Below are 11,520 nucleotides of genomic sequence, written 5' to 3'. Positions count from 1 at the left end.
CCCTCTGGCTGCGCCACACCTACAACCAGTGGGTCCCGCAGCCGCCACCACGGACTATAAAGAGAACGAGGAGGCGCCTGTCGAGGAACAGAGACCCAGGGAGGCTCATCATGAGCACCATCAGGCTGCGGCCCAGGCAGGTGCTCTGCGAGAAGTGCAAGAACACCCTGAACCCCGAGGACGCGGCGCCGCGGCAGAACACCAAAACCAGGAGGAAGCTGAGCATTCAGGACAAGGAGCAGAAAAAGCACAGCGACTCCGACTACGTGGAGAAAAGGAACAAAAGAGAGAAGAGGGAGGATGACAAGTTTTCTGGGGAGGTACATCGAACACCAGTTATAAAAATATCCTACAGTACCCCACAAGGGAAAGGTGAAGTGGTAAAAATCCCTTCCCGGGTCCATGGCTCGGTCAAACCGTTCTGTCCGGAGCGAGTATTGCAGAACGGAGCGGGGGACCAAGAGGAGACCAGGGACTCTGAACGGTGTCGAGAAACCAAATGTTTAATGGACAAGTCAGCAGGCAGCCAGCTTGCTTCCATTCCAAAACTGAAGCTCACACGGCCAGTGCATTCCAGTGTGGATGTCCCACCCCCAAAGATACGGCTGAAGCCCCATCGCATGAACGATGGTCAGAGTGTTTCAATTTATAAGGCAGAACTGATTGATGAAATGAATGTCCTTCAGAACAGCAGGGAGTCCAATCCCGGAGCATTTTACAATGATGAATCCACTGACAGAGGTTTGGCTGAGATATCTTCAGGGAGTTCAGGTGAAGATGATGACTTTAAAAGGTTTCCCCAGGCTAAAGATGGACATGATAACTTGGCTTTCCTCATGAATTATCGCAAAAGAAAAGCAGATTCTTCTAGTTTATCAGTGTGTAGCAATGACAGTCTAGACGAATCCAAGTCTTCTAGTTCAGAAGTGACATCACCAGAACTGTGTGACTTTTTGCCTGGTGATGATGCCTCCGTCTCTTCATCTTCAAAAGATGAGCGTAAAATTGTGCCGCCACTGACAGTCAGACTGCACACCCAGAGTGTGTCTAAATGTGTCACGGAAGATGGAAGGACTGTTTCAGTGGGGGATATTGTCTGGGGTAAAATTCATGGGTTTCCATGGTGGCCAGCACGCGTTCTTGACATAAACCTCAGCCAGAAGGAAAACGGGGAACCCTCGTGGCGAGAAGCTAAAGTGTCATGGTTTGGTTCTCCAACGACTTCGTTCTTATCTGTTTCAAAACTGTCTCCTTTCTCGGAATTTTTCAAACTGAGATTTAATCGCAAGAAGAAAGGGATGTACCGGAAAGCGATCACGGAAGCTGCGAAGGCAGTCGAGCACCTGACTCCAGAAATAAGAGATCTCTTAACACAGTTTGAGACATAACTTTGCCTCCAGTTTCAGGTGAGTGCTTGCTGGACTAATGCTTTCCATCAATGCTTCCCTTCCTTAAGCTTTTTAAATGTTTTGTTTGAATTTGTTTCTCCATAAAGTCTGAGGTTTACAATTGAGAAACTTAAACATCTGGCTGTTGGTGGTGGTAATTTCAGAGATGGTGAGAAGCTTGAACTCCAGACTTTTGGAGGGACCGTGGGAGTTGGAGCCCCTGTTCCCAGAGGGAAGTGCAGGGCAGCTGATCCCATGAAGAAGCAGCGCTGCCTGTTCAAAGAGCTGATAAACCTGTAGCTCTGTATCAGCACTGTTTACAGCTGAGACTGAGATGTGTGGAGTATTGAGGGTGCTTCATTTGCCTGGAGGATTTACAGTTCCTACCTAGGCTTTCAGTTTCTTTGGAATACCTTTTGGTTCAAAGAACTAAAACTTCTATTGGGATTGAGATGACGTTTATCATATGTAGGTGCTGGTGCCCAGCAGTTACCTGGAACAGTTCAGGGCCCCTGAGGGCCCTTTTCTCCCCCTGCTCTGACCCTTCTGGTTTGGATTTCTTATGATGACCCTTTACGACTCTTCAAAATGATTGTGCCAAAAACTTTCTTTAACTGGGGAGCAGTACTTCAATATCTCTCACAGCACTTATGTTTGGCTTGTGCCTAAATTGTCAGTGTGTTGCTGGGGAATGGCCTGGATCAAATTAAATTCCTTTGGGCTTCACCTGCAACCTCTTTGTGTGAGGTCATTAGATGGGAGTGGAAGCATGGGAGTTGGATTGTTTGTATTGGAGGAGGATGGGTCTCCCTTTCTCATCAAACAATCAAAGCTCTGCACAGAATGAAAATTTACTACCTAAAAATACAGGATGGGGTGTGATTGGGAATAGAAATACCATCTGTCATTCCAGTTGATGTTAGACAAGGGGAAAAACCAGAACTAATCATTAGGAAGAGCCTTGTTGGCAAAGGTTGTGGTTTATGCAGCATGGTTTCTTATATTGTCCCCTGAACTCTCTGCTCTGTTCCATGCTAGAAGGACTCTCTGTGTTTAAGCCAGTGCTGCTCCTGTAGACTCTGCTCTTTAAGCCTTCATAGTGTGGTGGGACTGGGATGGTCAGTGCTCATGTAATCCTGTTGGGAAAACAAGATTTTTTTTTTACCTTCTGTCATGGGACTTCACCCCTTGCTCGAGTGTGATGAATGACTTAACTTTGCTTGGGTTATGAGTCCATCTCAGCAAGCCTGGCTGGAGTAAATAATCAGAGCATGGCATATTTATTCTGCGTGCTTGGGGTGTGTGGACAACTGGACACTGGAGCTGGTAAAAGCATATAACTGCAGCAGCAGCATTTAAGCTTCATCCTGCCCCCTCAGCTGCTGCTTAACTCTGGCTTTCTTATATCAGGAGTGTTTGGATTGGACCCAAATTCCTGTTAGCTTGATCAGGAGTATAAATAAACCTGCTGCCCAGAATACACTGTCCTCGCCAGTGGAAGAGTCCTGGCCAATCCATGGCTTCTCTGGACAGTGCTCTGGTTAAAGGAGCAGCAAACTTCATCCTTCTCTGAGCTGTCTTCACTGCCTGTGTGAGCAGTGTGGGACAACTGTAGTGAATGTCACCATTCCTGTCAGCTATCCTTGTCCTTGTGTGCTCTGGGTGGGCTGGCCTGGCACGGCTGGAGAAGAAGGGACAGGGTGAGGGGATGGACTGGATGATGTCCAGAGGTCCCTTTCAACCCTAACAGTTCTGTGATGAAGCACCTAATGCTTCAGATCAGACGTTGGCCATGCCAGTCGGTCCGCAGGGAGTAGGAAAGTGTTGTGTCCAAAAGGAGTTCCAAGTCCAGACCTGGAAGTCACAATGGGAGGATGCTTGCCCAGCCACGTCAGCCTTTGAAAAATGCTGGCTATTGGTACCAGTAGTACCAGTGCTGATGTGGTGGTTACGGTAGGACCTGGCCAGGAGATGCAGAGGGACAGACTGCAGGGCAGGGCCTCAGGAAGGAGAAGCAGCCCTTGCTCCAGAGGCCAGAGTTATTGCAGACACGATGGGATCTGAGGTACAGAGCAGGTCTGTAAACTGGGGGAAAGAAGAGCATGTTGAGAATTACAAGAAGATGGTGGGATGGCCTGGATTAGACCAGACCTTTCCTTCCCTCTGTGCTCTGCAGCCAAACTTCCTCATGTGTATATGAGTATATACATATATCATATATCACCATTTTGCTGGCCTCCTTCAGCTGGCTTTCCACAGGTGATTTCCTGCCTTACATATGTCTGAGGTGAGCTTCCAACACAGTCTACCTAGCTGGAGACAATGTGACAGTTGAATAAAGAACTTCAGTTGCTCAAAACTAGAAAAGCAGAACCAAGCAACTTCCCATGTTCCATGTGTCATGATGACGTAGATTCCCCATCAGACCAGCATGTCTGGTGTTTTGGTACATCACTTATAAAACTTCTCATTTCAGAGAATTGCCTGTTCCTAATTCTCTCTAGTCAGGAGGATAGAATTTTATTGCTTTCCTTGATTTTCCCAAAGGTAGAACTGAAATGTTTCTTTCAGGTGCTCATTGATTGTTCTTTCCTGAAGGATGACATAGAATGGGTTGATTTGAAAGAGACCTTAAATCTCATCTCGTTCCAACCCCCTGCCATGGACAGGGACACCTTCCACTATCCCAAGTTGCTCCAAGCCCCATCCAAGCTGACCTTGAACACTTCCAGGGATGGAGCAACCACAGCTTCTCTGGGCAACCTGGTAATATTGCATGGGACCACTATAAAATCTGTCGTGCTAGGATTCACCAGCAGCGGCACAAGGGCTTGTTGTCATCAGAACAAGAGTCCAGGAGGTGCCCTCAGCATGGACACTGCTCATGCTAATTCTGGGCACAGCAGAAGTTTGTGACCAGTGACACTTTCTGTTGAGAAACTTTGTCTTCTGGCACGTGATCTGTTCTGCAGAGGGTAATTACTGGAAAAAATGTACAAATAATGCAGGTCATTTGTGGATGCATTTAAAACTGGAACAATTGGATTTATTCTTTTTTAAGCTTGGTCTGGGTTGAAGGAGCTGGTAGGATCACTTCTTGTTACTGCTTTGTCCTTAGGCTTTTTTTGCAAAGAGAGTACTAGTCAGGTAATGACAGGGTTTCAATGAAGTAAAACAAGTTTATGGAAAAACAAGAGGCAGAGAGCAGCCTGTAGAACTCAGACTTGTAAGACACTCTTGGTTTAGAGTAGTGCCAGGGGAGACATGTCTGCTCAGCATGTCCTGTATGTGACATCAGGGAGCCATCACAAGGCACAAGGAAAGCAGTTGCCACTGGCCCAGAGTGATGGATGTTCACCTTTCTGTTAGGGAAAGCCCATCCAAGGGCCGTGACAGGGGAGCAAGGACCCTTGGGTAGGTGTCACAAATGTTTTGTTGGAGGCTGCAGCCATAGCTCCAACTTTGCCACAGGCTTGGGTGCAGGAGGGAGGGAGACCCGTGTTTCCAAAGGCCACCCTCTCCCTGCTCCAGGAACACATCATGTGGGGCTGGGCTTTTCCAGGAGCGTGTGTTGCTCCAAGCCCCTGTGTGAGGAGAGTGTTCCTGCAGGGACAGTCCCTTGGCAAGTTCAGCAGGTCCTGCTGTGCCACAGGGTCTCCTGCTCTGTGGCTCTTCATGACAGATCCCCGTTCCTACCACAGCCCTTCCATGCAGTAAAACCTCTTGTAAAAACTGCTTTAATGTACATCTCTGCATGAAATAAGTTTACAGGATGTATATTCCTTTGCTTTTTCAGTCTGGAAACTCCTTTATTCTTCCTCTCTTCTCTCTCCCCCTCCCCCCTGCCCCCAAGCTGTGGCTGTGGAACCATCAAACTTGCAAATGCTGAAGGTTTTAATTTTACTGCCATGAGCTTAATAGACCCTCAGTGTCAGTACATCGAGCCATCCATCACACTGCTACTGTGTGCAGCAAAATCAGAGCTGCTGCACGCTCACTATCTATAGTAACCACTAATATAAAACCTGGCACGTCATGTTGTGACTTCACCTTCAAAGACATTCAGGGCTCTGCGTGTCCGTGCAGCCAGGGCTGCTGCCAGCACTTGTGAAGCAGCATAAATCACTCCTCTTTTACCTCTTCTCTTCTGTTCTACCAGTGGCACAAAAAGGTTGTATCTCTTGATATAAAGTGGTGGTGGTGATTGCTGTGTGTTTTTTTAACACACCTGCCTAGTCACGTGAAATATTTCAGTGCAGAAGATGAATGTTTGAGATTTTTCTTGGCCTGCTTTCTGGATGCTTCAGTCCACCAGGCATCCAACTTAATTACTGCTTCTCAGTCTTCCTGCAAACATCTTGGAGTCAGTGTCTCTGCACACTAATACAAGGTGGGAGAACAAGTCCAAAATAGACTGTGCTGCATTTTTGTGTGCCCTGCACTGATGGCTGGAGCTGTGTTAGGTGACATCCCGCTGATCTTCCTGTTCCCAAAAGCACATTGTACCCACAGACTGCATTTGGAGACACCAAGATCTGTACTGCTGCTCCCCATCCTGCCACCCATGGCCCCTCTCTCTCCAGTCTCTGCTCCCAGGCATGTTTTCTGGAAATGCCACCAGGCCATACATTGTGCTATTTCTAACTGCACCCATGCTGTGCCAACGCCAAGGAATGCGATCGGCTTACGGGAGCTGTAACTTCAGCTGCTGGGGGAGATTGTATCCACCAAGGGCTTAGCAACTCCCTTGGGAGCACAGCAAGCTGCTCCAGGGGCTAAGGGTCTCTGAGTCCCAGCTGGGGAGCTCTCAGCCTCTGCTGGTCGTGCTGGCCAAGCGTGCCCACGGTGGGCAGACTGGGTGGGTGTCACCAGCCCACAGTGCACTCAGTGCCTGTGAGGTCCAGGCAGGATCGGGGGCTGTGCCGGGGTTTTGGGGCAATGGGTGGGAGAGATGTCTGGACAAAGAACTTGGAAACTGGTTTCTTTGAAAACTTTTTCAAGTTATGTAAAACCAGAATTTCTGTATGTTTTCCTGAATTACATTTATTTACTCACCTCAAGTGGAGGTGTCTGAAACTGTGGCTGCAATTCCCGTTTTCCCAGCGAACACAGAGAGCAGCAGGGTGGGAGCTGCAGCTGAAAGGCAGCCTGGGATGGGCAGCGCTGGTCCCCAGAGAGGTGAAGCACCCCCGAGGGAATCCTCTGGTCTCCCAGGCAGGGCTCAGAGCTTGTCCTGCCTCTCCAGTTTGTACAGTACTGAGCACCTCCAAGGTGCACGTATGGAAAGGCTCCTTTGGGCCAAGAAGGAATAGGGGATTTTGGGAAACTTGGCAGTGGCTCTGTGTAGGGAAGGGTTCATGTGTTCTGCAGGTGAGGAACGAACTGGATCTTCGCACAGTAGCTGTGCATTGCTAATGGTAACACAATGGGGTGACAGAATGGTTTGGGTTGGAAGGGACCTTAAAGACTGTCCCATTCCATCTCCCTGCCAGGGGCAGGGATACCTTCCGCTAGACCAGCTGTTCTGAGCCCTGTCTAACCTGGCCTTGAACATTTGAATATTTCTCATTTTCATGTTCAGATGTCCAAGGTAGAACTTCGATCCCAAAAATTGTTGTGAATGTTCTTAAACATTGAAAAACTTATGAACTGCTGTTCTTCAGCCCTGACGTGTTCTGTTTTATCCATAAGTCCCCATTGGTGGTGCTGGGATCAAGGTGAACAGGAGTGTGTGGACTGAGTGACAAACCCTGACTCCTTACTGTAAAAAGACTTAAGGAGCAGCTTGCCTGTACCCTGCAGACTAGATGAGGATGAGCTGGGGCCTGGTTTAGTTTATTTAAATCTGTTTGCTGCATTTGTTTTGCACTGTGTGTGTACCTGTATGGAACACGTGGGCTCTGCCTTAGCCAGATAATGAACTCTGCGCATCCTGGGATTACATACGGCTCAAATAGGCTTCCCGTGACCAGCAGTGAGGACACAGATGGGCCTTAATACCTTGATTTCTGGAGGGCTTGTGCTCTTCACATCTTCAAATCTCCAGCTCTTCAGTCAGCTGCAGAGTGCTCTTGCTTCTCCTGGTGCTTTTTCTGCCGGATCAGGAGCAGCATGGGACCTGCCACGCACACAGGTGACAATGTCCCTCTGGTGTGTGAGGGCTGTGGCTGTGTCTCCTGCCTGCCCTGAGGTGCCCATGGGCAGCAGAAGTGCTCCCATCCCAGCGGATGCAGCGTGAGGTGAAGGTCCACGAGTGGCTCCTCTGCCCATGCAGGTGAATGTGACTCACCTCACCTTACAGAGGGTCCCCAGTGGTCCCACAACCTCTGTCGCTGCCCCACGTCAGCCGTGTCACGCCTGGTCATGACGTGCGTGTCTCTGGAAGGGAGGAGCTGGGCACGTTTTAATGAAGGCTCTTCTCATTAAGCTGATGAATTTCTGAAGGAGCGAGTGCCTTCACTGACATACTAGTTCCTGTTTCATCTGTTTTAGGTCTGTGTTAGTGCAGGATCAGCCAGCCTGGGTTTCTTTATAAAGCACATTTCCTGTGTGCTCTCTGCAGCTTAAGGAATGAATTGTAGCAAATTACTAGTTTGACTTCCCTTGTGAGTGATGACTTGCTCTGTTTTGATTCAAGCCAATAACTTTAGCCATTTTTTCATGCAAAAAGCACAGCCCTTTCCCAAAGCAGAAACCCTCAACCACGATGCAGGATTTGTAGTAGGGATACTCAGATGATGGAGTTTGAGAACTCCAGTGTTGGAGAACATAGCTGCCAGCCTGCTCAAGTCAGCTGGCTTCTGGTGCCTTGAGAGTTGGAGATGGTTCCAAAATGCCATTCAGTGGGCCAGAGATGGGTATCCCAGCTGCCATCCAGTAACCCCCACCCACCCTCTCCCTCCTCCCACCGGAGGAAGGCACGGGAAGAAAGGACTTTCTCAGTCTGCTGCCAGCAGCAACCACTCTGTCCTTCCCCAAGGGGAGATGGTTGGAGGAAGACTGATTTGATGATGCTCATTTACAGCCTGCTGTTAACTGCTTTATGATTAGAAAATATTCCTCAAAATATGCTTCTTGGGCACACTTGGGGTGCAGCAACCTATAAATTGTCTGCTGCACTCCACTGCTGCTCTTAAATCTGGATTTGTGAATGGCTTTATTTGATCCAAAACTTCATTTTTTTAATTATGAACAGGCACTTGGCTTCAGGAGAGCTGCCTTGGCTCTCCTTTGGACACACAACTTAGCACCCAGGCTGTCATGAGTCAGCCTGTATCGTGTTCATTACTCACATGTGGACTGAGGCAGCAACAGCGATGCCTGGAATGTGGGGCTTCAGCTGCTGCTCCATCTTGGAAAGTTTTTTTAAACAGAAATCTTTGAAGTCTCTCAGGGTCGAAGCGAGAGCATACAAGGGACTGTCGCTGTGCTGCTGCTCTTAGATGCACTGAAAACTCCTGGGTCTGCTCTGCTTGCACAGATGCCTGAGCTCTCTCTCTGTGTGGAGGGTGGCCTCTGTCCCCCACCCAGCCTAGCTGTGGAGCTCTGCTGGGGACAGACACCCACCCACCTGCAGGCAGGTGTGATGCTTCCTTCCCCCAAGTGAGAAATTCCTAAGAATCCAACCTGCTTGAGGACTTGCTTAGCCAGGAAATGCACTTTTTCCTGTTTAGACCAGATCGTCTCACTCTGTAATCTGTCTCAAAAGGGTCAGTGCTCTCAAAGCCATTTGAGGGATATTGTTCCAGGTCAATGGGCCTCATGGAAGGCTTTGGTAGGTGTACTGTGATAAACCTGCAAGTGAGTTTGTTGTGTGCTCTTGAAAGTTTCTCTGTTCCTCAGAAGGCAAATGAATAGATTCTCCTTCATGATTAAGTATGGATTTATACTCTGTCGACTGTAGGTAGTAGAGCCCTGGGGTGAGATCCTCCAGTTTCTCAGGGGTGATTCTGCTAAATACTGAAGGACTGTATGAAACCTGATGGCAGCCCTTCTCTGCAATACAGCTTTTGGGACAGATGTTCCTGGTGTATTGAATCAGCTCTTTGCATTCTCCATTGTGTGGGCACTGCTGAGGATCATTCTGGATGCTGAGTCTGGGTGAATCAGTGTCCCTTTGGGTCCCCTGCCCACAGGAGCACTGCTGCTGCTGTGTCAGCAGCGTTGGGGACGTGATCCTCTTCCTGTGTTTGGTGTTCTTGGTTCATTGTGCTCTTTTAGTCACAAACCTCAGCTGGTGGGGGGTTTGAAGGTCTTTGATCTGTTCCTTCATAGCATTAATGCTGTGTCTCAGGAACACAGATCCGAGCTGGTGTCTCCTGTGGTTCCTACTGGGCTGGAGTTGATGTGGTTGATGTGGCACAGACTTGTGTTGGGGCTGGTCAGACTCTTGGGCTGCTCAAGCTGCTGTGATGCAGCTCATCGCTGAAGTGGAGATCTCTGTGCCGTTCTCTCTCGGTGATTCTGTATCACCGAGTTGTTTCACGTGTCTTCTGGTTTCTTCACTTGATCTTGAAGGCAAATGGATCCTCCCCTTGAGCTTTTCCAATGCTTCCACATCATAACCTGGCTTACAGGGCCAGTGCAAGTCCCTCCTGCATGCAGGGGTACAGGTGAGGACTTCTCTCTTCCTTAGTTTTTGCCAGGCACATCCCCCTCTCCAGGGCATGCACCTTTCCCAGGTCACCAGCCCTCGGCCCCAGTGGCTGTTCCCTGGTGCAGGGCCAGTGACAGCACAGGGACACTGGCTGCCCGAGGGCTCCACGGTGCCATGTGCTCCATTCTGTGGGAAGAGGGGAAAGGGGGGCTGTGGAGAAGTGAGGTGTCTTTACCCCCAGGACAGAACGAGGTGACGTGGCTGCTCTGGCTCTCCATGAGCACGTTGCTGGGGCACCACGGCAGCGGTCGATGGCTCGAGCAGTTGCAGGTACTTAGGAAACCTTCTGTATGGCTGCTCTCAAGGGGAGAATAATCCTATTTTGTAGATTGTGTTTGGAAACTGGAGGCAGATGTTCCTCACGTGGCGCGCTCCGTAGGGACTCGTGGTGGATTAACCTACAGTAACCCACCTGAATGGGGACTTAAGAGTCCTTAAGCCACACTGAAGATTTATTATCATCACTGAAGTTCGTATCATGTCGGTCTTCAGGAAAACTCCCGCTCTTACTTTGTGCTTGTTTAACCTGACAAGCTTCTTCCCAAGCTGCAGCCACTGATGGTTCTGCTTACTGGGCCAGCTGGAAGCAGGAGAATTCCTGGCTATATTTAGAGGGAAGCCAGAGCGTGTGTCAGTCCATCACAGTAACCTCTCCCTCTCTCCCTTTCTTCAAGGTAACAGAAGACGAGCACAGCTGTTCTCCTAGAGGGTCACCGAGTCTGTAACACCCTGACATGCTCCCCAGGAGAACCTGGAGGCTGCCGGGAGGCAGGAGGACAAGGTTCCTGGTCAGAGTGCTCTGCGTTTCATCCGGGACAGGTGACAGGCACCGGGACGTGGAGTTGGGAGGCTCTTCTGGTGTGAGGCTGGCAGGAAAGGCTTAAGGATATCTTACCCTAGAATGAGAATTTGACCAGTCAGACAACAATGAACTAGGAGAACAGCAAAAGCCACACCTCGGAATGTATTTATTACTTAAAATTAGCTATTCTTGATAAAATCCCCCAAATTATTGCTGCTGCTTATTTTACTTACGGATTTCACACACTTGTTAATTTTAAAGCTACCAAACTTCTATTCAATACTGTACTCTGAGAAATGTAATTGGGTCAGGACATGCAATAGAATGAAATCATTGTAGTGTCTTAAGTACAACGGACTCACTTTGTGTCTATTAAACCTTGGAAGATGTGCAACACACAAGGATGTGGCTGTCATTGTATGTGTTAAAGCTTTTTTGTGTCACTTGCTGCAGAGTGGAGGGAGTCAGTGGTTTCAGGTATGTGAACAAGCAGTGCTGGTGACTTGGATGGCTCTGGGTCCTACCCTGGTACTTTCCAAAGTCACCTGGAACTGCAGCACAGCCTGGGCCTGCCCGTGCTGGGTGCGTAGGGTGGGTCTGGGCTAATGGCTCCATCCAGAGAGGGAATCCCTGATCTGAACTGACTCATGTGCTCACACCCAGTCAGCAAGTGT

The 11,520-nt window shown here is 49.0% G+C and overlaps 1 protein-coding gene across 1 annotated transcript in view; it reads left to right on the top strand.

The window, feature by feature from the left end:
* Positions 1-11,247, top strand: part of PWWP2B (PWWP domain containing 2B) — an 18,638-nt gene extending 7,391 nt beyond the window's left edge. Inside the window, exons 2-3 of the mRNA XM_029961985.1 lie at positions 5-1,406; positions 10,719-11,247. Of these exons, the coding sequence (XP_029817845.1) occupies positions 5-1,388 (1,384 nt within the window). The 3' untranslated portion in view covers positions 1,389-1,406; positions 10,719-11,247. The remainder of the gene's footprint in view (positions 1-4; positions 1,407-10,718) is intronic.
* Positions 11,248-11,520: the final 273 nt, after the last annotated feature.

The sequence above is a fragment of the Manacus vitellinus genome, unplaced genomic scaffold (assembly GCF_001715985.3).
Source record: "Manacus vitellinus isolate BGI_N305 unplaced genomic scaffold, ASM171598v3 scaffold_40_pilon, whole genome shotgun sequence".
Taxonomy (NCBI): Eukaryota; Metazoa; Chordata; class Aves; order Passeriformes; family Pipridae; genus Manacus; species Manacus vitellinus.
This window is presented reverse-complemented; position numbering and strand designations above follow the sequence as displayed.